The 26,922-nt window shown below is 39.1% G+C and overlaps 1 protein-coding gene across 3 annotated transcripts; it reads left to right on the forward strand.

The window, feature by feature from the left end:
- Window positions 1-2,055: 2,055 nt before the first annotated feature.
- hmbox1b (homeobox containing 1 b) lies at window positions 2,056-26,922 on the forward strand. Of its 3 annotated transcripts, none has more exons than XM_036582183.1 (10): window positions 2,056-2,210; window positions 15,106-15,636; window positions 19,077-19,162; window positions 20,684-20,794; window positions 21,573-21,726; window positions 22,005-22,087; window positions 22,545-22,640; window positions 24,210-24,319; window positions 24,442-24,531; window positions 26,485-26,922. In XM_036582183.1, the coding sequence occupies exons 2-10, from the start codon at window positions 15,107-15,109 to the stop codon at window positions 26,626-26,628; spliced, it is 1,404 nt and encodes a 467-aa protein (XP_036438076.1). In that variant the 5' UTR covers window positions 2,056-2,210; window position 15,106; the 3' UTR covers window positions 26,629-26,922. The 3 variants fall into 3 exon arrangements, with proteins under 3 accessions (XP_036438076.1, XP_036438077.1, XP_036438080.1); XM_036582184.1 differs by having other exon boundaries at window positions 24,225-24,319; XM_036582187.1 differs by having other exon boundaries at window positions 24,228-24,319.

The raw sequence follows: 26,922 nt of genomic DNA on the forward strand, positions 1-26,922 counted from the left end.
TGACATTCTTTAGACTTTTATATTGCCGTTTGTCAGTAAATCATATCGTGAGTACTTTAATTCAAGCCTGTGGTATTAATGTTGGAGTTGTTTAGCATGTTTGCTATCTTTTAGCCTGTTAGTTAGCTGACCAACCTGGTTCTAGTAAAGAAAGTAAGTTTTCAGCCTCTCAGTTTAAACGAAAACGGGTTCTTACTTCATCACAGTGAACACTCTGTGCTCCGTGCGATCAGTCACAGATTAATTCATTAGCTAGCAGCTGAAGGTTTGTTCTTGCCGTGGCGCAGTAATACACAGTTCAGTTGTTGTGAAGCGGTCATAGCCGTGGTATGTAGTGGATTTTACAACGGCTTCGAACGCGGCTTAGCCAATCAGATTTTAGGACCGGAACTATCCGTTTAATAATAGTGTATACATTACAGATGGGCGATGTGGCAAAAGTATAATATCACGATACTATAAATGTTCAAGATACATGTTATTTCACAATATTTATTTTTTTTAGATATCTGATCAGTTGGAACTGAGAAAAAAGAATCAGTAGTGCTACATTAAAAAAAATACTATAAAAAACCAATACAGTGATTTTTATTCAGTATTTGGCACTAAATTCAGTTAAACTTGACTAATGTTGCTCTCTTTATAATAAAACATGCAGTTGGTCAGTGTTTTACAAGTACTGACGATATACACAATCTATTCAGAGAAGTATATTTTACTGTATCGTGACATATCATGTTAATGATATGTATTGTCATATTGTCCAGCCCTACACTTAAAAATTATGGTTTATCAAAGGCTCTTTAATAAAGAAAATGAACCATGAACACTCAAAGAACGCTTCACATGATTAAAGGGTATTTTGCATTGTTAAAGGGTTCTTTAGATTGATGGAAAATGTGCTGTAGATAATTCTACAGAGAACCTTTTTGGAAATGGCTCTATATAGCACCAAACAGTGTTCTGCTATTGGTATGATATCAAGCATGTATCAATAGAAGAACCCTTTTTGGTGCTATATGGAGCCATTTTCAAAAAGTCTCTATATAGTATAGTCTCTATATAGTAATATTGTATACAAAATTTATCTCCATCAATCTGAAGAACCATTTGATGATGCAAAGAACCATTTAATTGTGCAAAGGGTTGTTTGAGTGTTCATGGTTCTATAGAGAACCAGTTTCTTTATTAAAGAACCTTTAAAGAACCATCTTTTTAAGAACATAGAGTTTCTTAAAAAGATGCTTCTTCAGGGGTTCTTTAGAAAAGGGAATGATTCTACTTACAACCATGAACATTCAAAGAACCCTTTGCATGATTAAATGGTTCTTTGTGTGGTAAAAGGGTTCTTCAGATTGATGGAGATTCATGTTGTATATGGTTCTATATAGAGCCTTTTTGAAAATGGTTCTCTGAGTGCTTATGGTTCTATATAATAATTACATTTAAGTTTTTTAAACACCTCAGTGTCACCAAAAATATCCACCCAGCAGTGTCTTTTGACCACTGATGAAGGACTAGAGGATGACCAACACAGCAGCAGCAGATGAGCTATCATCTCTGACTTTACATCTACAAGGTGGACTGACAAGGTAGAAGTCTCTAATAGAGTGGACAGTCAGTGGACACAGTGTTTAAGAACTCCAGCAGCACTGCTGTGTCTGATCCACTCAGACCAGCGCAACACACACTAACACACCACCACCACGTCAGTGTCGCTGCAGTGCTGAGAATGATCCAAAACCCAAGCGATACATGCTCTGTGGTGGTCCTGACCAATGAAGAACAGGGTAAAAAAGTATGCAGAGAAACAGATGAACTACAGTCTGTAATTGTAGAACTACAAAGTGCTCCTATATGATCAGTGGAGCTGATAAAATGGACAATGAGTGTAGATACAAGGTAGGTGTACCTAATAAAGTGCTCAGTGAGTGTGAATTGTCATATTGCCCAGTCCTAGCGTAAATCATGAATGAAAGCTTCATACTGAACTCCTCGAACTACATTTCCCATGATGCCTCACCAACAGCTTGATGTCAACATTGCTGTTGTCAGTCAGACAAAAGGCGGATCAGTCAGAGACTGAGAGCAGAAGGAGGCCGGACAGGCTGGAGATTCACTCCAAAAAATAACCTGCAGCATTCTGGCACTGGCGGTTTGAAGGCGGTATTAAATGGTCTGGCGGGCTGGGACATTTGCAATACATTTAGGTAAAGGCAAAAGCTTATTGTATTTATGACGGGATTAACTTGCTCGTAGCAGCAAGCTAGCTAGCGTGCTAGCGGCTAGCTAACTTAGCTTAGCTAGTTTTATCGGTGTAAAGACTTGGACAACTTAAATAGCATTTTTTACAGTGTGGAAAAAAGTGTGTATGTGTTGGGAGAAAAGGCGAAGTTGTGTTGGTTGCCAGACGAGATTGAAGTTGGCTCCTTATTCGAATTTCCCGGTCCACCTTAAATGCTGCAGCAGTTACGTTCTGGCGCCCGAGGCTCCAGATCCTAAATGCTGCACCATTTAAGGTGGAACGGGAAATTCGAGTAAGGAGCCAACTTCAGCCTCGTCCAAATTGGCTAGGCTAAGCTAGGCTAAGCTAAGTTAGCTGTGTGCTGCAAGCTGAGCTGCAGTTGGCAAAAAAGCAGAGTCAGATTTGGCTTTTTGTGGGTGGAAAATACATAAAATAAGTAGAAATGAGATTAAATGTGACGCTTTTGCAGGAGGAGGGAGCAGCTTTGGCCATAAAATGTGTGTTTTTTTTAACGAGCATACTTTGTTATGGGTTAAATGTCCTGCTGGAGAGTTTTTTGATGATGTGAGTAGAAGGGTTTTTTGCAAAGGTCAGAAAATAGAAAACAGGAATAGATAGTCCTGACTTTGAAGTGATTATGCAAATGAGCCCTGAATAATCTGAAAGAAGTGCTTTTGTTTTTGTCAAATGTCTGAATGAGGATCTTGAGCAGCAGGCTTGTCCTCTCCTCTCCAGCAGGATAATGAGATGCTGTAAATGTGGGGAATTTTTTCCTTTTTTTTTTGGGAGCAGGATTATTCTGGGCGTTTCTTGCAGGTCGCCATCATATGACTTGAATAAAAGCAGACGCTTCATATCTCTTCCTGCGCTCCTGACTGCCATCCTGAGCCTGGGGGAGACCTTAATAACTCTAGGTGACAGATTCCCATACCCAGATTCCCAGATTAAGCCTGGGACTAGAGTAAAAAAGGATTTTAATGGATAGTAACTGTTAGCGTTGCCGATTAATCCAAGACTGGGTTTAATCCGTGTTGGGCTTTAAGCCACTATGATTTGTGTTTAGCGGTATTCCTTTAGGAAAGTGCTGATATGAGTAGAATGATAGAAGACAGTGGGCAGGTGCTGAGTATTCCTTTAAATTCCAGTGATGTGTGTGTGTGTGTTTTTTTCTGTTTAATTTAACCTTTAAAGGTACAGTGTGTAAGATTTAAGGGGATTTATGAGCAAAAATAGAATATAGTAAACAAAACCATGTTTTCATTATTGTCTAATTTAATTACAAGTTGTGTTTCCGTTAGCTTAGAATGAGCCCTTCATATCTTCATAGAGAGCATCTCCTTCCAGTATGGACAAACCAAAGACTGGCTCTGACATGTTTTTATGCTGGAGCGGCAGCTTGAATTTGGGGGCAATTTAGCTTCGTTCGGAAGATTTAGAAAGAAGAAGTGGTTGCTGCCAGTGCTGGCTAACAATTTTGCGTGATGTGAGAAGTTTGAGAACCCAAACTTTGACAAACGGAGGATCATACTTACCATTTAGCACAAGAAAAAGCGAGGGAGGGAGAATCCTTGTCATCAACGAAGTGAAAACATGAAGAAGCAAAATGAAGTCGGAACAGGCGACAGCCATTGTAGGTTCTACGGCATGCTTGGAAAGGGAGGTGTGAGGGAGGGGATTCAGTGGGTTGCAGTCCGCAACCTCACTGCTGGATGCCACTAAATCTTACACACTGCACCTTTAAGATGTAAACAAAGTAATTCAGGGGGCTTTGATGAGACATTTACTTTCTAGAAAATCTAACAGTGGTACTGATGGGAACCAGATGACTGAAGAGTTTAAGCTCCCTCACAGACAGTTATTACATTAAGTGCTTAGGAATACGCAGCCTGATGTCTGAGATATTGTTTTACAATGGTTTTGAGAAGGTTAGGTGGCCGCCAAAAAGTATGTGGACATGTGTCCCATACTCCAAAATGTGTTAGATTCATTGTGTTACAAAAACAAGTGGCATTTATTTTTAAACAAACCATTCCTAGACTGTAATGTTCTTTGCCAAAGTATTTCCGAAGGCTGCTGGTGAGTTTCAGATGATTTGATTGTTTTAGTTGTTTCTTTGCAGACCTCTGCAGGCTTGCATCTAAAATGCCTTCGTGCTCTTCTGAGTTCATGATTCCATTGATGAACACAAGCTCAGGGACACCACTGTAAGGAAAACAGTCCCAGATTTTGACTTTTCCACCTTTGTGCTTTACATCATTCTTAATGCAGTGTGGTTGGAATTCTTCTCCAGCATTTCTCCACACCCAGAACCCACCATCAGGTTGATCCCTGCTAGAAAAGCCAGCCAGCAAAATCAGCATGTGTTGTGTTTTGGATTCTGGTCAGCAGCAGTGGACACTTTTATGCTGATCACTAGCAAAACCAGCATATGTTGTGTTTTGGAAGCTGGTATGCTGGTCAGCAGGAATGGAAGCTGTTAATGCTGAATGCCAGCAAAACCAGCATATGTTGTGTTTTGGATGCTGGTGTGCTGGTCAACCAGCATGACCGTGCTGGGCGACCAGCTAAACCAGAACCAGACCAGCATAAACCAGCTTAGACCGACAAGGAATTCAGGTGTTTTTTCAGGAGGGATGTTGTACTAAAATAGTTTTATCTGAAACAGAAATCATTTTATTAAGCGTTTTATGGAGCAACCTGAAGAGCTTCATTAAGGTTTACCAATGGTTAAAGTGTCCAAATGCTTTTTGGGGCCACTGTACATAGTAAAGTAGTGCCCAAAGAAAACTTAATTTTTCACTATTTACATTTTTTATCATAACAAAACCTCACACGTGTAGGTTCACTGGTGGTTTTGGATAGTAATTAAAATATCTGTACTTGTGTTGTAGTCATGGTGACCCCTGGTTCCTATCACCACCACTGTAAAGAAATCTGTACAATCAATCATTTCACACCAAACCACTCTGAATGGCTCTATTTACATCTCAACCATTGAATTATGTTGAAGTTTTGTTAAAAATGAAGGAACTCAACTTTGATGTATGACTTAAAACTAATGAACACAACTTCATTCTTCAACCTAGAACAAGCTTTGACCCTAGTGGTATGTGCAACCTGTCTCTGCCATCTAGACTTGTGTCTTTCAGTATTTTTTTTTTTCTTAAATTACCCCAAATACTCAGGCATTGCCTTTATAGAGGTTGGTCGGACTTAACTGAGTAGCATGCTTGACCTTGACCTTAGACAGTACTTCAGATGTGTGAATAAATAATCTTTCATTATAATGATGGTTAAGACAGAAAACAGTTTTGCGTACACAGACGTGTAGATTGGGAGTAGGAAGCTCCTTACAATTTGATTTTGAACCTTAAATGCAATTATAAAATCTTCTTCATGCATCTTGATTTTTCATTCCAGTAACATGCACTGAGTTTTTCCTGTCCATCTTTACAAGTAGCATTGGCTTTAGTTTAATTTGAGTGTAGCTTTCACAACCTCAGTTGGCCACAGTAAAATGGATCAGTATGTGTAAATTAGAGCTTTTTGTGAGTTAGATAGTTTCCTATCACTGTGTAAAAGAAGCTCTGTGCTGCCTTTATTATTAGATGTACTGTGGTAGTTTCTGAGCAAGCGTGTGATGTTCCTTTTTAGCACAACCATCCAGGGGTTTGTTCTGTGATCAGGAGATTGAGTTTGAATTCTGGCAATTCTGTGACCTCAGAAAACGCTAGTGGCGTTTTGGAAAGAATTGATTATTTTTCTCACAATTACGATGATGAGGAACTGCTTGTTTGAGTGGTTTATTTTGGTAGAGTGGCACGGCAGGTGTTGTAAAGGTTCTGTTTTAATTTTAATTCATGTAAAATGATTTAAATGATAAAACATTAATTGGTCCGTTCATCATGTTCACACAATGTAAAGGGCAATTGGGTTTAAGTGATGTAGAAAAATAAGAGTTGAAATAAATGGAGATATTTATTTATTTATCTGTCAGTCATAATATTCATAATATAGGACTGATATTTCTTGTATGTATAAAGTCTCTCTCAACTTTATATCTCATTGTTTCATGAAATTATAATTATTATATGTAATTACATAATTATAATAAATGATCATTTGAAGTGATTCTGAGAAAAATAGATTTAAAAATCTGTTTATATGTGCAGCTTTTATTTCTTTCTTTTTTTTTTTCATATTGGATTTTTACCCAGTTTTCTCTCCAATTTAGTCGTCTCCAATTCCACTTGCTAGTTAGGACTCCCCCAATCACATGATACTATCGAAACTAGAAGGGTGAAGGCAGCAAAGGCTTCCTCCGAGACCAGTGAAGTGTCACCGCATCTTTTCGAACTGCTGCTCACGCAACGTCATTGGACAGCCGAACGCTACGTCAGCTAACAGATGCCTGCACTGACTAGCATCACGTTGAGTGATGGGGGGGTGAAGGGTGGGGCCACCCTGCCCACCCAGAGAGCGAGGCTATTTGTGCTCTCTCGGACTCCCGGCTACGGATGGCTGTAGCATCACCAGGGATCGAACCCACGATCTCCTGATGATAGGGCCAACGCTTAGACGGTTGCGCCACTTCATAGCCCCCCATGCAGCTTTTATTTGCTCAGAAAAGAAAACTCTAATATTAGAGTAAATACAAATGATATGAGTACAATCGGTAGTTATGCTATGAATGTTAATGTGTTTGTTTACCCATTTCCAAGCCTCTCCTCGAGGAAGCCCATTATTAACTGAAGTTATCATCCAACATCTGGCTTGGAAACATCTGGAACAAACTAGCTCACAAGATTTTTTTGAACATTTTTGCCATTTACTGTTTTTATGTTTATTTGCATCTATTTAAATGTCGTGTGGTGTTTTTACAAGCACAAAGACAAACTGCCAACATAAAAGGATTTAAATAACATGCTTAAGTGCACACTACTTAGTTCCTGTTTAACACACAAAATAGCAAACCTCAAATCTTGACCTCAGAATAGGCCTTTTCAAATATGACAATCACCTGATCTCAATTATTTAAGCTAATCTTAATTGTTTTATTTTTATTTTTTGTTTTTTATGTGATGGGTCTTATGAAAACAGAAAGTTCCTGTTTATGACTGCTGCTATAAAACCTCTAGAGGGCGCCAGTGTGTATTGTTTGTTTACTTAAACTTGAGCTGTTTGTCTTCTGTTGGGAGCTACTTAGGCCCAATCCCATTTGTACCTACCCCTACCCCTTGTTTTTGAGTGTCACTTTTGCCCTTGGAACTGAGTTACAAGGGGTAGTGGTTGAAATCTTCTGCTATGAAATGGGACAACCCTCAAAAAAAAAAAGAACATGACTTCATTAACAGCTACCAGCGCTGCTCTGTAGGCGACCCTGCCAGTCTGCAGTGACAGCAGAGGAGGGTAAAGTTCAGCTCCTCACTGCTGGGCTTTGGTTACATTTAGGGCATCAAAGCCTTCAAAGGGGGGGGGGCAATTATTTATTATCGCCAACCCCTAATTCTTCAGTGATATGAAGCTGAAGTCAGCTATTTGTTAGCTTCACGTGTGAATTTTCCTGTTCCACCTTAAATGGAGCAGCAGTTACATTCTTGTGCGTCAAGCATCAGACATTAGTATATCATTAGCAATTTTTTTTTATGCTTGTTATGAAGAAAGGACCATAATACGTTGAAATGATATAATGTACAATATATACAATGTAATGGTTACTGTAATTTTTAACAGAGAAAATTCTCACATTTGTGGGTTTCTTTGGTCTCTTGTGCAGTCGTCTTGCCGGTTTTTCTTTTTTTCTCATAACACTCTGTTTGGAGTGTATCTCTGAAAAACCTCCGTTTGGAGGGTCCTGAAGCCCTAACGCTTCGCCCTACCCCTCTATTTCAACAAAAATCAGGACACCCTTCCCCTAGACCTGAATGCACAAAACGGAGGGCTAAAGAGTGAAATGGGATTGTATGTAAAAAGTATTGACGGCTAGGACATAAAATAGCTAATCAGACAATTTGCCACTTAAGACTTCAGTAGCTGCACAAAATGGACAAAAACAGACATTTAAATTGTTAACTGAGATTATTTATATGGTGGTTAATCGTCAGCTAAAATGTCATAATTGTGACAGACTTTTCTCACTAAACCTGAAAATATCGCTCTTAGTTATGAGGCATATTTCTTTGAGTGTGCATAATTCTGTCTTCAAATCTTGGCTGTGAGGCATCCCTGACATATTGTATGTTCGCGCAGTGACTCAGGAGAAAATAATCGCTTTTCTCCGAAGCGTGTGCTGCAGTGTCTTGCAGCAGTGGTCTACGCTGCTGTTGCGCTGCAGCCGTGTGTGCGTTTGTCCTCTGAATCTGCTGTTCATAAATAGCCCTGCAGCAGCGGCGGCGGCGTCGGTCTGCAGTGCTCTCTCTCTCTGTCAGAGCTGCTTTACAGCCTTGAGGAAAAAGTGGATGGACAGAACTGTGTGGTGAACTCAGACGTGTGTGGGTTCGGTCGCGCCGTCTGCCAGGAGTGACAAAAAAGAGGAGAAGAGCTGAAGGAGTGAAAGATCGCTCTTTTTGTGCTCCACAATTATGGCTCTGAGTCAAAAGTGCTGTTTTGACAACAGCATGCAGAATACTCCTGTCTCTCTGTCTCTCTCTCTGTCTTGCTCTCTCTTTCTCTCTCCCTGTGTCTCTTTCTCTCTCTCTCTTTCTGTTTCTCTCTCTCCCTCTGTCTCTCTCTTTCTCTAAGTCTCTCTCCCTCTGTCTCTCTGTGTATGTGTATATCTCTCTCTTTCTGCCTGTCTTTTCTCTCTCTTTTTCTTAGTCTTTCTAAGTCTTTCTTTTTTACTTTTTCTGTCTTGCTTTCTTTCTTTTTTCTTAGTTTTTTTCTGTCTCTCTATTTCTGCGTCTTCTTTCTTGACTTTTTCCTTCGGTCATTTCTTTCCTTCTTTCTTTCTTCCCTCCATTTTCTGTTTTTCTCTTTTCTTTTTCTCCTTTTTTTCTATTTCCCTTCTCCCTTCTCTGTCTTTCTCTCTTCCTTTTTCCTCCCTTTTCTGTCAGTCTATCTTTTTTTTTCTATTCCTCTCCCTTCTTGCTTTTTTCCCTCTCTCTCTCTCTCCCCCCTTCTTTTACTGTCGTCGCCCCCCCCATCCACATTCGTCTTTTTTCTCCTCTCACATGCGTTCTGTCATGCACTCGTCTCTTTATGTAGTCTATTTTTAGGGAGCTGCAGTCCTCTGGGGGAAAAACTGCATATTACATATTGTTTCATCTCTTTGTGTGAGTGTTTAACGGAACTAAGTGAGAGCAGATCAGTGTGTCGTATACAGAGTCTGGGTGTGTTTATTACACCTTCTGGGTGATTTTTGAAATTATAAAATGATAAAACCAAAAAGCGTTCTTCTGCTGTTACAAGCTTGACATTGTACCAATAGAAGAACCTTTTTTTGGTTCTATATAGAAAAGATTGTATGTAGAACTCTATACAACACATTCTCCATCAATCTGAGGAACCTTTTTACCATGCAAAGAACCATTAAGCATACAAGTGTTTTTTAGAGGGTTCAGAGTTCTATATAGAACCATTGTCTTTACTAAAGAACCCCTGAAGAACCATCTTTAATAGTACAGTGTTGGTAATATGACGATATTTATTGCTGTTGTGATAAATTACATCAGAGTATGTTTTTTTCTAAGCATGTCGTGGATATAAGTACCTAAAGAACTCTAAACATTTCATTATAAAGAGAGCGTAAATAACCCTGTTTGATTGGATTTAGTTCAGCGCCAGATGTGAAATGCTGAGTAAAAATCTTTTTGTACATACTTTTATTTTTTTAATTGAAAATTCTGTTTCTTTTTTGTCTGTTCCAGCTTATCAGCTGTCAGAAGATAATATTGTGACATATCGTGTATCGTGAACATGTCTTGACCTATTGTGATATTACAGCCATGTTTTTAAATTATAATTGTGTGCTATTTCCTCCCCCTCAGACTGTCTGTTGTAAAGCAGTATATATGTTTTGTCCCTGTGGCGGTGCAGGTTAACGCTTAACCAGTGTCAACACACCGGCTGAAGGGTGATGGAAAATGGAAAGGCAACTCAATTCACACTGTTGAACAAACAGACGTGTGGCAGATGGGCTCTTCCGTTAGACTCGGCCGTTAATGGTGTGGCACGTTGCTCTCTCGCAAGCACCATTAAACTCCTTTGTTCTCTATTAATATAAATGTGGTTGAAATATAACCAGCTAGTTCGCTGTCCTGGGCTGAATATCAAGACTAGGCTGCTAGTTGCTTGATCATTAGCCCGACATTTTTGTTGTGTTCATCGTGCATTGATTTGCATAATAAAAGCAACAGTACTCAATGAACCAGTTCAGTTAACTGCTCTTTGTAGGCTAATTCAGTTAGCATAATAAATTGAAATGTTTCAAAATAAAAAAGAAAAAGTTATTTGGACCCAGCAAAATTATGAAAACATGGTCTTTTATAGAACCTTCATTTTCTGTGGAGAGTGTGTGTTACACATTACCATTCAAGCAATTTTTATTTTATGTGCAGTAATAATTTATCCAATGTAGATTTCTATGTTACAAACTAGTCACTTACGGTTTTATTTAATAAGTTAGTAATTCTGTGAACAAAGTTATTAAATGATCTCTAATCCACTGTAATTATCTATTAATAATCATATTTTGTATGACCCATGAGATTTGATCTTCACTTTTGCAATATGATTCATTCTGTATACAATTTTTTTTAAACTTTAAAGTTCTTGATGCAAAAAAAGTTGCACAGGACTCACATATTAGAATTATTTATACACTTTTCTGCAATCAGTTAGTTTTCCTATTAGTGAAAACACTGAATCTATCTTTTAAATGGTTGTGTAGTTTGTCAAAGAACCTTAAAATGGTTCTGTATAGCATTAAAAAGGGTTCCACCATTGTTGCTATTGGTACTATATAGATCCCTTCTTGAAGAGTAGAAGTCTCATAACTGTGAAGTAGCCATAAATGTTAGAAAATCCTAACGGCGGTTCTCCTGTGCCTCTATGGTTTGGGCCGAATGAGTGAAATATCTTGATGCACCATAACGGCCAATCATGTTATAGGCGGCTTACGTTCCATGCGAGGAAATTACATATTGGAGCAGAAGAGTTTCCATGACAACAGCAGAAGTGATAACTGTGGGTGAGCCGTGTTAATGAAGGAAGAGTGGATACAGGCGGCTGGAATTAGGTCAGATAAAAAAGAATTCTTCTTTTGTTGTCAGAATGGCCTTGTCGCATCAGGACGGCGTTGCGCAGTCAGTCGTTTTAGCTCAACGTCTGAGGGGAAACCGCAGCTATTTTAAAAACTAGTCTTATTTTAGCCCAGCTGAAAGATTTGACCTTCAGTTGTGTATTTCTCAAAACTTATTCATGCTTAAGTATGATGTTTTTGTGCCTTTGCGGGGTTTTCTAGATAATCCATGTTTTTGCACTACAGTTGTATAAGTTGGAGCAGCCCTGATCAAATCTAACAATGGATTTTTAAAGTAAAAATTAAAGGGACCCACCGATCATGAACCTTTATGGCCAGTTCTGATTTCTTTGTAGCCAAATTGTCAAATTTTATTAGCCGATTTTCTTTATCTGAAGTTCACACAGTGTGAGCTAACTGAACATGTGAAACACACTACCACATTTCCAGTACTTTTATTAGCCGAATTTATTTACTATTTAATGAGCCAAACTTGCATTTTAAAATTTACATCAGTTGCTTGTTTACATAACATGAATTAAATATAGTGCTATGTTGACTGTACGAGGCATAATTAGTTATGTCTAATTTGGGTTGTGCTCTTATTCAAACATAGAGTGCTCTTACCTGACTCACCTTATTCACAACACAGAGCTGCAATAAAGATCTGCCAAAATAAAACCATGTTTTGAGGAAGAATCTGCCGATTCCGAACTTGCATCCTCAGAAAATAAGTACAGGTCCTCTACAGAGAACACACTTCTGCTCATTTTAGTGTACAGTTACTGTTTATTTGTGGAACTTGTAGGTGATTATATTGTTCATTCATCACCATTCTCATGTGCAATATAATCATTACAGCATGTGCAATTCGGGTAAAATATCTTTACAGTGTAAATATTGTTTTTGCTTTTTTATTTATAATGTTTAGAAAAAAGTGTATTTTTTTTTTGTCTTGGATGTTTTTGTCTTTAGTATATATTGTATAGTATATATATAGTGTATATATAGTATGTATTGTCTATACAGCAATAGTAACAAAGTATAACCTTGCTAAGTAACAAGTTACTTTGTTAATTCTCTTCTTGTTACTTCTTTTCTTGAGTGCCTTACTATCCTTTTGCTGCTGTAGCACTGTGAAGTTCCCCACTGTGGGTCTAATAAAGGATTATCTTATCTTAAATGCCATATTTAAAGGTGTTCTCTATAGATCAGGGGTGTCCCTGACTTATCTGCAAAGGGGCCGGTGTGGCTGCAGGATTTCATTCCAACACAGCAGGAGATCAGTTTTTTGTCTAAAACCAGTCGATCAAAGAAGCAGAGTCAGGTGAGCTCCTGTTTGTTTGAAATGAAAACCTGCAGCCACACCGGCCCTTTGCAGGTAAGACTGGACACCCCTGCTGTAGAGGATGTGTTAACTTATTTTCAGATGACTTTCAGAATCAACAAAACTTGGGATTTGACTGGAGGTGTTGGAGTTCTTGCATGTAGCTCTATCCCAGCTCACAATACACCTAGACAGGACGTTCATTTACTACGTTTACATGCACGCAATAGCTCACTGATTAAGCTCTTAAACCAAGAACAAGATGTTTATAAAAACTGTTCTAAGACTAGTCCATTTTCAGTCATGTTTACATGCAGAACAGCATAGTTTGACTTTACAAGTGTAGTGACTCTAAACGCTCCCTTCATGATACACCTAAGTTTATCCATGAGTTTTCCATCGTTTAAGACAGCTGTCCTTTTTCATCCATTGAAATAATTGAGTGTACATTTCTGACAAAAAGCTTAACATGAATGTTACAAATGTCAAACTCTTCATGAGATTTTGTGTAGCAGTCTAAATCATTACGTCTTTGTCTATCTCTAATAGTCCAGGCAGTATCAGCTTGGACCACGTGTTTTAGTTGCACTGAAATTTAGTTGACCTTAGTTGGACTATGACAATAGAACCATGCAGTTCACATGATCACATCTTAGACTAACAGTCTTATTTAGACTAATATCAAACCATTAGTGTGCATGTAAACATAGTTACTGTTTATGATTGCTTGTTCCAGGGGCCAGTTGCACCAGCAGTATGTAAGTTCAGATGTAGTCTAGTTATAACGTAAATGATTACTAAATTCCGGTTTACACAGTACAACATCAGAACAGGTCGCACAAACAAACTAGTTTTTAGCAGTTACTGTATATTCACACCTCCCCTCAGCAGGTGTAAGTGTTGACGAAACCAACAGAAACCTCATAGATAAGAAAAGGAAGACCGAAAACATGACCCGACTGATTTGGTTAAAGATAACTAACCTAAAACAGTAGATACTTACGGCTCTAATCATAGCCCTTTTAACTTTCAGCAGATGTTCTCAGCTCCAGTTCAGTGAGGCTCGGCAGGTGCCGAAATGTCTGAACAGATGCTGCTGTGATGCTGACGTCAGCCAGAAATCGCCATTTCTAAAAGCACAAACCATTGGTTAAAAAAAAAAAGCTGCTTGTTCTGTTGTAAAAACTAAGAACTGAGCCTGTAAATATGTACACATTGTAACTCTGATACTTTTCTTTTACATTTCACATGCCTTGACCTTTTTACTCAAAGCAATACAAGAAGGTTTGAATTTTAAAAACTAAATGCCGAATTTATGAGAATTGAATACAACCCACCCTGCAATTTAATCAACACACAGCTACATCTTTCTACAATGCAGCATTTCAAACATACATGCTTTAATGGAACACAGTCATCGACAGTGCATTTCAACAGTGAAAAAAGTGAAACGCAATACACGAGATTCAACAGCGACAAACGTGCCAAAATGTAAAGTGAAAGATCCGTTACATTGATTTAACATCATCTGAAGTATCTCATGGTGGAAGGCAATATAGCTGTGCCTTCATTACATTTCAAGGTGGATTGTATTCAGTTCTGACACAAATTCAGCAACTGTTTTTTAAAAGGTAAAAAAGCACAAGTTTTTAAAATGTAAAGCCTCAAAGAGGTCAAGCCATGTGAAACAGGTCAGTGACGTGAAAGCAATAATAGAGGTTTTACTTTTCTTTTTTGCGTGTATTCTGTTTGTAACTGTGGCAAAGCAATGCAAACATGACATTACATTTGACATTTTTCCACTGTAGTGATTGCATTGCAGTTTGGCATGTTTACCTCTCCATAGCTTTTAGCTATGAGCTCTGCTTCACTGATGTGGTTAGAGGCAAGTGATTATTTAGTATGCAGTACACAATGTTAATTGGTGGTTATAAGCTTTTGTTACTTGTTAATCACATTAGCCTCGTAGTTCCAGTTCAAAACTAAAAAAGCAAACTTCAGACACCAAACACGTCTTGCTGATCAGCTTCATTTGGGTTAGTCACACTTGAGTATAATGCTTTTGTGCCTGATGTTTTCTAGATGTTTCTCCATGGTTTTGCTCTACAGTTGTATAAGTAGTATAAGAACACACCTGGTCATGATGGATTTTCCAAGTAAAAGTTATAGATCTGCACCGATCATGAACTTTTATGGGCAGTTTGGATTTCTGTGTAGCCAAATTGTCTGATTTTTATTCAACTAATGTTTTGATTTAGTTGGTAACCACACTCTCTTTGTGTTTGCCCCCTGTAGGATGTCCCACTACACAGACGAGCCTCGCTTCACCATCGAGCAGATCGACCTGCTCCAGAGGCTGCGCCGGACTGGCATGACCAAGCCGGAGATCGTCCATGCGCTGGACACCCTGGAGCGGCTGGACCGCGAACACGGGGACAAGTTCGGCCGCCGCGTCTCGTCCGACTCCCCCTCCAACAACAACGGCTCCACCTCCACTTCCATGCCTGCCTCCAGCAACAGCGCCAGCAACGCTGCCACGGCAACCGCCTCCACCACCTCCATTGCCACTCAGACGCAGTTCTGTGGCGGCCTCTCGCCGTCGCCTAGCAACAGCTACGCCACGTCCCCACCACGGCCAGTGCTGCCCTCACCTGTCTCACTGGTCACCATGGTGCCAAACGGCCGGGATGCCCTGGCCACGACGCCTAACGGTAAGCTGTCGCCACCCCGTTACCCGGTGAACGCTGGGCCCGCTGTGAGGCCGTATGCGTTCGAGGGACCGGAGGAGGAGATGGACATTGACGATAAAGTGGAGGAGCTGATGAGGTCAGTATCAGGGACTCATCAAATTCTCATCAACTTTCCATCCCTGTTATTGCTCTTTTACTATTGCAACAGTCCTCTGGAGTCTAAAGCTTCATGGAAGAAAATGAAGAAAATGAATGACGTTCTGAAAAATTGTTCTAAAGCCGATGGGTTTTTTCTTTTGTACGTTTTTCCTCTGAATGTCCTCTGAATTATGAGATCATTAAAAAGTTTGAATATTGCTACATGCAGTCAGAAGACTGACTCATCTAAATGCCCCATACAAACCAGCAACTGTGGTATTAAAGTTGCTTTGGCAGTTTCAGCTTACAGTTAGAGTAGCTGGTTTTGTTGAATAATGTTTGTGTAATAGCAGACGTTTTAATGCACAGCAATGATAGCTTGCTTTGTTCATATATCAGCTACCTAACAACCTTGTAATTCAGAGAATTTAATGACATTGAGGGGAAAAATGTGGACAGGACAAAATGTATCTTCTTATTAAACACATTATTAAACACTTTTTGTTACAGATTTTAAACTGCTTAAAAAGTGCTAGTGGAGTATTAGAATTTTTGTGCCTCATTTTCTCAGTTAATGCAGTGTTTGTAGGTGTGGACTATATGGCAAAAATATAACAATACATTTTAACAATATGTATCACCATATTTTGGCACACTGTATGTAAAAACTACCATCAGAAACCCCAGGCAGAATGTTTTTTCCCAGCATTTCACACACTATGCTGCATTAAATCTGGTTAAACTGGCCTAATTATGTTATCTTTTTAATAAAACGTGTGGTTGTCAATGTTATTTAAAAACTGACAATATCCCTAAAACGCTCGGAAACGTATATAACATGGAAAAAAATGCTTTTTATTGTTTGGAGGAGCAGAAAAGGTCTGTATCACGAACTTTCATGGTTCATTCAAAAGCAATACAGATGTATAGTCTGGCACACTTCTGTTATTGCTATTCCTATTGAAATGTGGCTTGAAAACTGGAGGTATTCATTATTCATTTCTTCACACACAACATACAAAAATGCTGCACTTTGCAAGAGTGCTTTTGACTTTTGTGTTTTTTCATCTTAAAGGTTTTAAATGCCACAGAAAATAGCATTAGCAGAGAAAACAAACAGTTGCTGAGGGCCTTGGACCCAGTCCTTTACGTCTTGCTGCACTGGATCATTTGCACGATCGGAATGTGTGCATAATAGCTGAGATCTCATAAAACAGGCTCATCTCCACCCACGCAGCTCTAGAATAATGCAGTCAGGTCTGAGCCAACATGCTCGCTCTCTCATCCTGTAACGATTAATGCTGTGCTTAACACAATTTCAGGGCAGGGTTATTGATCTTGGTCTGTCCACCTCAGCAGACTTGGCGAAAAACCTTTTTTTGATGCGTTTCGGTAGCAGTGCATTAAGATTGTATTGGGGCGGTAATCAAAACAGTCAGTGACGTGGGAAATTACCATGGACTTTATTTACACCACTCAAACGTTTGGGTTGCCACCAGATAGTCACACCTTGACCTGCCACACTAACCATTTCCCAAAATAGCAGAATTAAAATCATTCTGTATTACGGCATTTGAATTGAAAACATTTGTCAAATTCAGTGGGAAAATAGGCTGTGACCATCTTGTGATCCCCAGGTTGAGAATCACTGCAGTTATGTATCTTATTTGTTTTCTTAGCATGTGGACAAATAATTCAAATGTGGTCAAAGATTTAACACACAAACAAAGAGGAAAAAAAAATTATTGAATTTAATTGTTGACCAAAATGTATTGTTTGGATTTCCAAGCTTTCGTGCATGTTGTTAAACAAACCTGCTGTTTTCAAAATGATATTATATAGCGAGGAAAAAACGTCCTTAACTTTTAATGTTAACATTAATTTAATGAGAGTTTATTTCTAATAATTTTGTGCTGCTTCTGTTTGTTTATTCATCACAAACTGCTCATACAATGTAAAGGGTAGGTGTCACTTTGTTGTAATAAAAAATGGAATATAAATAGTATTAAAAAAGTTAAACATCAGGTTATCATGAAGGCACCATTTGGGTTGAGCAATAGAATTTTGCATGGTTTTAATTTATTATGGTTTGGGATTTTTACCAAAGATCTTTGAAAGGTGCTTGAATTTTCTGTTTGTACTAGAATAGGAGCACTTAATTGGGGGTGAAACATGTGCCCATGTGAAGCTCTTCTTTATGAAAAGCTAGACCAGTTCAGATGCCACGTTAGATCGTTGTCTTGGTTTTGCCCAGGCCAGCATTCTGTGGTGAAGAAGCCCAGCATATAGATTCATAATGATTGTGAACGATGCTGAATCAGCACTTCAGCACTGAGATGCTTTATGAATGCAGCCCATATGGTGCCTATAAAAACCAAGGGTTGTTCTGCACTTGGGGCGAACGGTATGATATGATAATTGTCATCATAAATTGCACCACATTAAGCATTTCTGAGCATATTGCAGGTATCGTCTTAATAAAGTACAGTGATTTACACAGTTCGTCCCATAGCCCAAAATCATATTTGAGTCTTTAGTTTTACACTGGAGCTACAAGGCTGATGAAGCTAACAAGTAATGTAAGTCTAGGTTACTTAGAATCGTTATGTTATTTATTATATTAGCCTCGTATCTCTGTTAAATTAAAGAAGCCAGTGTTGGTCATCCTGCATACCTTGACCGTTTGATTACGTTTAGGCTAAGGGTGAAGTGGTGTAAATTTGTAGATTCAATTTTTCATAATGTGGATTTGGTTTGTTCTTGAATCGTTCCTTTAAAGTTTCAGCCTCTTTTTAAAAGATTGAGAGTTTGAATCTTGAGTGCATAACAGACCCTGCTTCAAAGAGATTTTTCCAAAGATTGCATAATTAAATCATAAAGGTATAAACAAAGTCAGTCAGAGTGGTTTGGTGTGAAATGCTCTGTTCTAAAGATAGTTACAGACTTAAAATTTTTCATGGTAGTGGTGATAGGAACCAGACGTCTAAAGAATTTAATGCCTCTAAAAGCTCCATCACAAAGTTATTAAATAAAAATATTTTTAAAGAAATTGCCTGATGCTTGAGACGTTGTTTTACAACAAACTTTAGCATAAAAGATATACTTTAAAGCCCATTCCTGGCAGGATGTTACCAGCATTTATATGTTTACAAGACTTGTGTAGGTTCACTGGTGGTTTTGGATGGTAAATAAAATGGCTATATTTGTGTTGTAGACATTGTGACCCCTGGTTTCTATCAGCACCACTATTCTTCCAAATGAAACCACTCTGAATAACTTTGTTTACATTGCAAACATTAAATTATGCAGACATTAAGTGTCTGTTTCCACTCATGAAACCTCAGAACAACTAAATATCATGAAACATGTTTTGTAGTTTAAAAAGTCTTGACTATATTAAGTGTATGGTTTTGTTTGTATGATTATGTGTGTGCTCAGGCGGGACAGCAGCATGGTGAAGGAGGAGATCAAGGCTTTCCTGGCTAACCGGCGCATCTCTCAGGCAGTGGTGGCACAGGTCACAGGTCAGTAGGAACATTTCACAAAATTTAGAAAAACATTTTAAAAGAGCATAAAATATGTGGGTACAAGAGGAGCATCCAGGAAAGGTCCTTGCTCCTTTCTGAGCAAGGTTGGCTCGCCACTTTGCCAAAAATACATCAGCAAACTGTCTTTAGCAGGTAGACGTTTTTACAGAGCTTTTGCAAGGTTTTTATTGAATAACTTGCACGTCTGTGAAAGCACTATTAACAGTGAAAGATGTATACACACATTTTGGAGCATCATATTCTGCGTTTTAGATGCTGTCTTTTTCAGGGACATATATATGTGTGTTTGAAGTTAATTGGACTTTTGTTATCATTTCTTACAAATTATATATAATATTATATTTTGTGGAATATACCATTAAATACATTGCCTAACACAATACTACATTGTCCGTGACATATTACAATAACAATGACTGTTGTAGGGAGAAGTTAATGATAATACACAGCCACATAAAATGGGGAAAATGGCTAAAAATACAGCAGAAAATAGCCAAAGATTAACTACAATTAATGACGTTCCATCAACAGGTTTGAAAGCAGTGTAACAGTATATAAACAGTAAACCACAGCTCTCAGTAACATTATTATTCTTTTGATGCTAGTAACATTTTCTGATAAGGAATTCCACCTTAAATGGTGCCTGAGTGCCTCAGTGGCCTGAGGCGGCAGAATGAAGCTGGCGAATAAGAAGCCAACTTCTGCTTTATGTGATTTTAGGCTATTAAAATATGTACAGTTTTATGTAGAGCTCTACTTCTGAATACATTCTACAATAGGACATTTTGACAAGACAGCACAATTTGTCTCAACACCTGTTAATCTCACACAGCCAGAGATGAGCTAAACTATATAAATAACTTTCACTACTAATATTTATAGATTAAAAAAAAACTGGAACAAATGATTACTTACTTACAGTGTCACACGAGCACAGCGGGTGATAGAATAAAGAAAGTTGTCTTTGGGATTACTCATTTTAAAAAGATTGAAACTTTCGTTTGTTTGTTTCATTTGTTTTCCAGATTAGACTACTTTTGTCTGTATCTTAGTAACGCGTCCATGTGTGCGTATCGGCGACGCCGCTGAAATTGTTTATTCTGGTTTTGTTGATGTTCAGTAATAATTCAGCTTCTAGTTACCTCAGACGGAGGCTTCGGACTCGTCTAGTCTTAACAAAAATTTTCACCTTACCCCAAGACTGAGACAAGTCCCAGTGAGATCGAGACCAAGACGAGACTGAGACCTCTCGTTTAAGACCGCACTCGAGTACTACAACACTAATATTATATATATTCTAATATTACATGTGAATATTCTTAAAATAATCAAACTAAATTTCCAGCCAGGATTGAACATACTTTAAACATTGTACATTGTTTAAACATATGCCGCCTTCTATACAACCTCCAGTTGTAGCTGTAATCATACACATCCTTGTTTAACTGGTCTGTTGTTCTCTCCCTCTCTCTCTCTCTCTCTCTCTGTGTCTCTCAGGTATCAGTCAGAGCAGGATCTCTCACTGGCTCCTGCAGCAGGGTTCAGATCTGAGTGAGCAGAAGAAGAGAGCGTTCTACCGCTGGTACCAGCTGGAGAAGACCACACCAGGTTGCGTCCTCTCAACCAAAGCTGCTGGAGTAGTGCCAGACACACTGCAGCAACAACTTTGTTTCCATCGACTTCATGCGCAAATTGCAAGCAACGGTGCAAGCACGTTTCTCTGCCATGTAGAGCTGTTTGAACGCTTTCCATTTAGAAAGGCTGTAGTCTTCTCCAGACGTCATCCTCTGTAGGAGCTGAAAAGTGGCAGCTCTAACTCTTCACCATGCTGTCGGTCATTGTTTGTGTTTGTTGTAAGAGGCACATGAGGGATTTTTTTTCATATGACACTACATTTATGCATAAAGGCATTATTTTTCCCAAAAAACATTTCCAGTGTAGGTTTTTTTGCAACATCTCAGGAATCAATAGACACTTTTCTGCTAAAGTTGAATGGAAAAAATGTTTTGTCAACAAAAGTACTGACAACTTGTTTCCATAGCCTACATCAACAAACATTAAGTGTTGAAATGCCCTAAATTCTCTAAAATTTGGCCCACAACATAATAAAATAATAAAATAAGAATATTTAAATAGTTATTGCTTGCAGATGGTATATTTTAGAAATATGATTGTTTAATAACTGCTTCTTGTGAGCTAAGCTTTCAAGAGAATCAAGAAAGGATTATTTGGAAGGTTTACATTATGTTTATGGAGCTTTTTTATTTTCAATTTAGTTTATTGTCATAGTTTTATTGTTGTAATAATCATTAGTAAGAACTGAAAGTGCATCATAATAATTGTACATGTGTGTAATAGTAAGTTTACTATGCTTCTCCACTTTCAGGTGCTACTCTAAACATGCGCCCCGCCCCTATGGCCCTGGAAGAGATTGAGTGGCGGCAGACCCCGCCCCCTATAAGCACCGCCCCTGGCAGTTTCCGGCTGCGCAGAGGCAGCCGCTTCACCTGGAGGAAGGAGTGTCTCGCCGTGATGGAGAGGTGAGGAGGAGGAGGAGGAAGAGGCCCGTGTGGATTTGAGAAAGACAGATGGACGCCTGAGGCAGAATGAATTAGTAATTAATTAGTGATTAAGGTTATTAGTGAGGTCCCAAGGTACAGTCGTGATATAGCTGTTATCAGAAGGTTCACAGGTTTTCATGGCTGCCTGATACTAAGTTTAACATAACACCTCCCTGTTTACAGGAAATTATCCAAATATATAAGGTGATTTTAAGGGTAGAACTAAAGACTTGCTTCTACTTACTACTTCTCCACAGCTACTTCAATGATAACCAGTATCCTGATGAAGCCAAAAGGGAGGAGATCGCCAATGCCTGCAATGCTGTCATACAAAAACCAGGTAGCCACTATGCATTTCACTATGCATTTGAGTACATGCTAGGCAGGTAAAAATGCATGGATGCATGATGATGCATCAGTTTGAAGGTGTCTGCATCAGTTCTGGGTTGGTATAATCTATTGTAACCAATTATAATAACATTTTTAAAAGTATGCAAAGTGCTCTGGCTGTTTTCAAACATAATGATACAAAGAAAGAGCTGCTGAATTGCATATTTAAATTGAGATTGAAAGAATAATAGTTGGATCAAATCTAATTTCATGATGCACTAAATTGTTTCCAAATCATATAATTTGAATTTAATCGGATTATGACATGATTTACTGCATCTCCTTGTCTGTACTTCTTGTGGAACAGCTATAGGCGACCCATTTAATATACTGTGGCATCTTATTCTCGGCTAGCTAAACATTAAGCTACCTTAACTTCTGCTGACAGGATGTTTTGGTGTTTGCAGGGAAAAAGCTGTCGGACTTGGAGAGGGTCACATCCTTGAAGGTGTACAACTGGTTTGCTAACCGTCGCAAAGAGATCAAGAGGAGGGCCAACATTGGTAAAGTGTTTAATGTATTTTGTTTTGCAATACAGTCACAGATTGATTGTTCTTACTGCTCAGTTTTATTAAAATAGTAGTTTAACACATCAGATTTATACAGTATCCCCCTTATCGCAAAAGGAAAGGGTCTGCAAAGACGTGCTTGGTGTCCAAATTTTCCTTCTTTAGTTTTTGCACCTGTTGTAAACACATTGAGATGTGCCTGAATACATCATTGGTACCCAAAAAGGGTTCTATTATGGTTACACTGTCAAGCTTGTAACAGTAGAAGAACAATATGCAGCACATTCTCCATCAATCTGAAGAACCCTGTTATGGTGCAAAGAACTTTTTAATCATGCAAGTAATCTATGTAGAACCATTTTCTTATTAAAGAACCCTTAAACAACTATCTTTTTTTAAGAGAGTAGGCTTGAGCTCATTTGACCTTAGCATTGTCAATCAAGCTGGGCCATTTAAATGTCCCAAAACACGCTGTTCGCTGCCTTAGGAAGCACAAAAGTAATTGTTTTTGTACTAATTAATCTGTTTCCTATTAACAAATTTTCTTTTAATGTGTAACTTTAGTCCTTGTCTTGAATCAGCCCTGATATGTTGACTGGCTTAAGAACGTTCTGTAGCAGCACCTGTCATGCATGTTAAACTGATAAAGCCGCACAGCAGCACGAACAGAACGGCTTCCCACACAAAACATGGATGGGGGGCTTAAAAGATTTTGACATAGTGATTGTTATGTATTAAATACAACAAAGCCAATGCATACAGTAACAGTAGTGATTCATACTCTGTAAACTTGTAGTTTATTTGTTTATTAATTATTTTAGCAAAACCTACCAGAACTACCAAACTATAGCTGAAACAAAGTTAGCTGACAGGTTTCTGACCAGAAAGCCAGTTTAAGCAGGGACAGCAGGTAATGGTGTGTTAACACGTAACCTGCCGTGCTCAGACGGGTTCTTAGAGAAAAGGTGTCGTGGACAATGATCCTTAGTCTGTCAGCGTAAAGCCCAATTCATAGTCCAGGTGAGAAGCATCCCTCGACAAAAAAATGACGTAAAAAGGCAAAATGTGCGTGCAAGTTTTTTATGTGTTAGCTACATTAACCTTGTTGCTCCAGTGCAAAACTAAAGACGAAAACATGATACACCAAACATGTCTTGGCTGATCGACTACATTTTGTGTACACAGTGTATACATCAGTGTATTTCATTTGGAAGTGAAAGCCATTGACATCAATGAGCCCAAGAAGTGTTTGATAGAATTACATCTACCATCTATTTAGTCTATGCACAGTAGATCCTATTAAATGTGCTGAACACTGAAGAGAAAAGAGACCAAAATGTGCTCCTATGTGAATGATGACTTTTCAGAACTAAACATCCAAAAAGTTTTTTAGAGCAGCCATCTATTTGCCAGTCCACTGTAAAAGGTCTGGCTTGAGTTTGGCGACTTGACCACTGTTAGAAAAGCTAAGACAGGGTTAATGGAGTAGTGGATGATTGCATTTTTGGTCGCGTGTGACAGTCTGTAGTGGGTTTTTAAGTAGCTTCAGATGTGTCACGGCAGGGTCTTTTTTCCAAGAAGCCACAATCCTGGAGAGCCATGGGATAGACGTGCAGAGTCCTGGAGGACACTCCAACAGCGACGACATTGACGCAACTGACTACACTGAGCAGGTGAGGGATTAACTGATAACTGGGATTAAGATTCTTCTTAATTTTTGAAAGAATGACCTGTATGGTGAATGGCAGTGTTTGGTGGCAAAATGTATGTTCTGTTCTCTCTCTGACCTCCACAGGGATGTGATTTGCCCTACTTTGAGAAGAGATCCATGACCCGACCGTTTGGTTTCTACAGGCATGAGCCTGAGCCTACATCGCCCACACAGGTAAAAAACTCCTTAAGAACTATCGCTATAAACTCGCTGGCAAAAACCCAACTCTTGTAGCTCCACTTTGCTAGTGTACAGTTAGAGACAGTAGCTCATCTGCAGTTTGTGTTAGTCATCCTGTAGTACAGGGGTCGGCAACATGCGACTCCAGAGCTGCACGCGGCTCTTTTACTGCCCTGTTGTGGCTAAACAGCAGAATCAGATTGTTAGGTAAAAATAAAATAATCCTCAGTAAAATAAAGCTCTGCTGGTCGTTTTAACACAGTTTTAACAATACATGGTCTTAAAAGCTGGAGTTAATGTAGAACTGTATAATGTATAACACTAAAAAGTCACAAACCTGAAGTCAGCTTCTCATTCGCCAGCTTCACAGGATGCAGCAGTTGCATTCTGGCACATCAGACACCATTTAAGGTGGACCTGGAAAATTCAAGCAAGAAGCTGGTGAATGAGGAGCTGACTTCAACCTTGTAAAAAGTTGAACGTTGAGAGACATTTTACAAGAAACTATTCTACTTTTTCAGAAAAGTGTCCTGCCAGAGATGTGAGAAAAGCGGCTATAGCTGAGCTAAAGCTTAAAGCAGAGCAAAGGAAGTCTGTGTTTTCGTTTGTGTTATATTTTTAGCCTACACTAGAACATTAGCACATACTGAGACATATTTATAGCCAAGATGGTAAAACATGGACATAAAATGTTGTGGCTCCCAAGGTGGTTTGATTTTTGTTGAAAGGATAAAATGACTCCGACCCCTGCTCTAGTCCTTCAGCAGTAGTCACTTTTTCACATACCCAGCTGTTATTTCCAGTCATACAAGACCAACCCCTAATCCATTTGAGTGTGGAGAGACCTAAAACCCTACAACTGAAAGCCACATTAATGTTTCCAAAACATTTCTGAAATCACTGGCACAATCTGGCAAAAAAATGATAAATAAATAATAAATAACATAAATAATATGTAGCGTTTGGCTCAGATAATTCCAGCTACTATGCATGTGCACGTCTGCATAACAAGTGGAGCTTTTCCTGCTTTAGCCATTCCCAGCACAGATATCATAGTTAAAATGTTTTATCACGATACTTGAATACATTTTCACGATACATATGTATCATTTATATTTTGACAAATAGATGCAATGCAGTGATAGTGCTGCATTTAAAAACTGCCTTTAAAGACTCCTTTCCACATGCTGTACTGCACTAATTCCAACTAGCAGTTTTAATTTTAAGCTGGCTTATTACTAAGGTGTTTTAGGCCTGTTGCTATGATATCCCTGGTAGTTACTAAGGTGCAGCTTGACCGTTGTTATGTTATTGTAGGAGGTTACTAAGGTGTTGCTAGGTTGTTGTTAAGGTGTTGCTAGGTTAAAGCTGTGGTATCCCAGGTCATTGCTAAGGTGTTGCAGGCCTGTTGCTATGATGTGCCGATGGTTATTATGGTGCAGGCTGGCCGATGCTATGTTATCCTGGATGGTTGCAAAGGTGTTGCTAGATTGTTGCTATGGTATCCCAGGTGGTTGCTAAAGTGTTGCTAGATTGTTGCTATGGTATCCCACGATGTTGCTAAGGTGTTGCTAGGTCAAAGCTTTGGTATCCCAAGTAGCTGCTCAGGTGTTGCTAGGCCATCCTTTGGTATCCCAGGTGGTTGCTAATATGTGCTGCTGTGATGTCAGTGAGGGGCAGTGTGAGAGATGTCTTTTGTGACATCACTTTCTCAACATTCCGCCATTCATTTCCTATGGGGAAAAAAACTGTTTGAACGAATGCTGTGTGAAAAACGCATGTGCAATCGATTCCAGAAACACAGGCGCACTATTCCTGTGTAGACTCTGTGATCCTACAAAGTTTTGTGGTTTAAGCTCTACTCATAAAAATGGTATCAAAATGAAAGCTCAGGAGAGCAGATGAAGGACCCGATTCTGACTCGTCTGTTTTCTTTCTCTTTCCCAGGATGACGGCACTAACCATGCAGACCATCAGGACCCCATCTCCCTCGCAGTGGAGATGGCAGCTGTCAATCACAGCATCCTGGCTTTGTCCCGCCCGGGGGCCGTGCCCAGCGACATCAAGACAGAGGCACTGGATGATGACTGAGGCGGCCTGCTGGATGAGCGAGGGTGTGTTGTGCTATGTATGAGTGTGTTGGATGTGTGGTACTTCATGAATAGGGTGGTGGTCTACTATCGCAATGACCAAAACAATGACGCTCTTGTCTCTAGTTGTTAGAAGCGGTCACTCTTAACTCTCCACCCCCTGTAGTATGTTAAAACTGGCCCAGGCATGTGTCTGCTGTTCTGCACCGGGCTTGCATTGGGGGGAAAAGAAAACAAGAAAAAAAAAAGTTGGGTTCCAGCTTCTTCGGTGCTTGGACCCCTTAAAAAAAAAAAA

Source organism: Colossoma macropomum, unplaced genomic scaffold, assembly GCF_904425465.1.
Source record: "Colossoma macropomum unplaced genomic scaffold, Colossoma_macropomum, whole genome shotgun sequence".
Lineage (NCBI taxonomy): Eukaryota > Metazoa > Chordata > Actinopteri > Characiformes > Serrasalmidae > Colossoma > Colossoma macropomum.

What these genes read in the sequence shown, in the direction of transcription:
- hmbox1b (XM_036582183.1), top strand. Translation starts at nt 15,107, where the DNA reads ATGTCCCACTACACAGACGAGCCTCGCTTCACCATCGAGCAGATCGAC. An exon ending in AGTGGTGGCACAGGTCACAG is followed by an intron (nt 19,163 to 20,683) that starts GTCAGTAGGAAC and finishes TGTGTCTCTCAG; the next exon opens with GTATCAGTCAGAGCAGGATC. An exon ending in CAACTGACTACACTGAGCAG is followed by an intron (nt 24,320 to 24,441) that starts GTGAGGGATTAA and finishes TGACCTCCACAG; the next exon opens with GGATGTGATTTGCCCTACTT.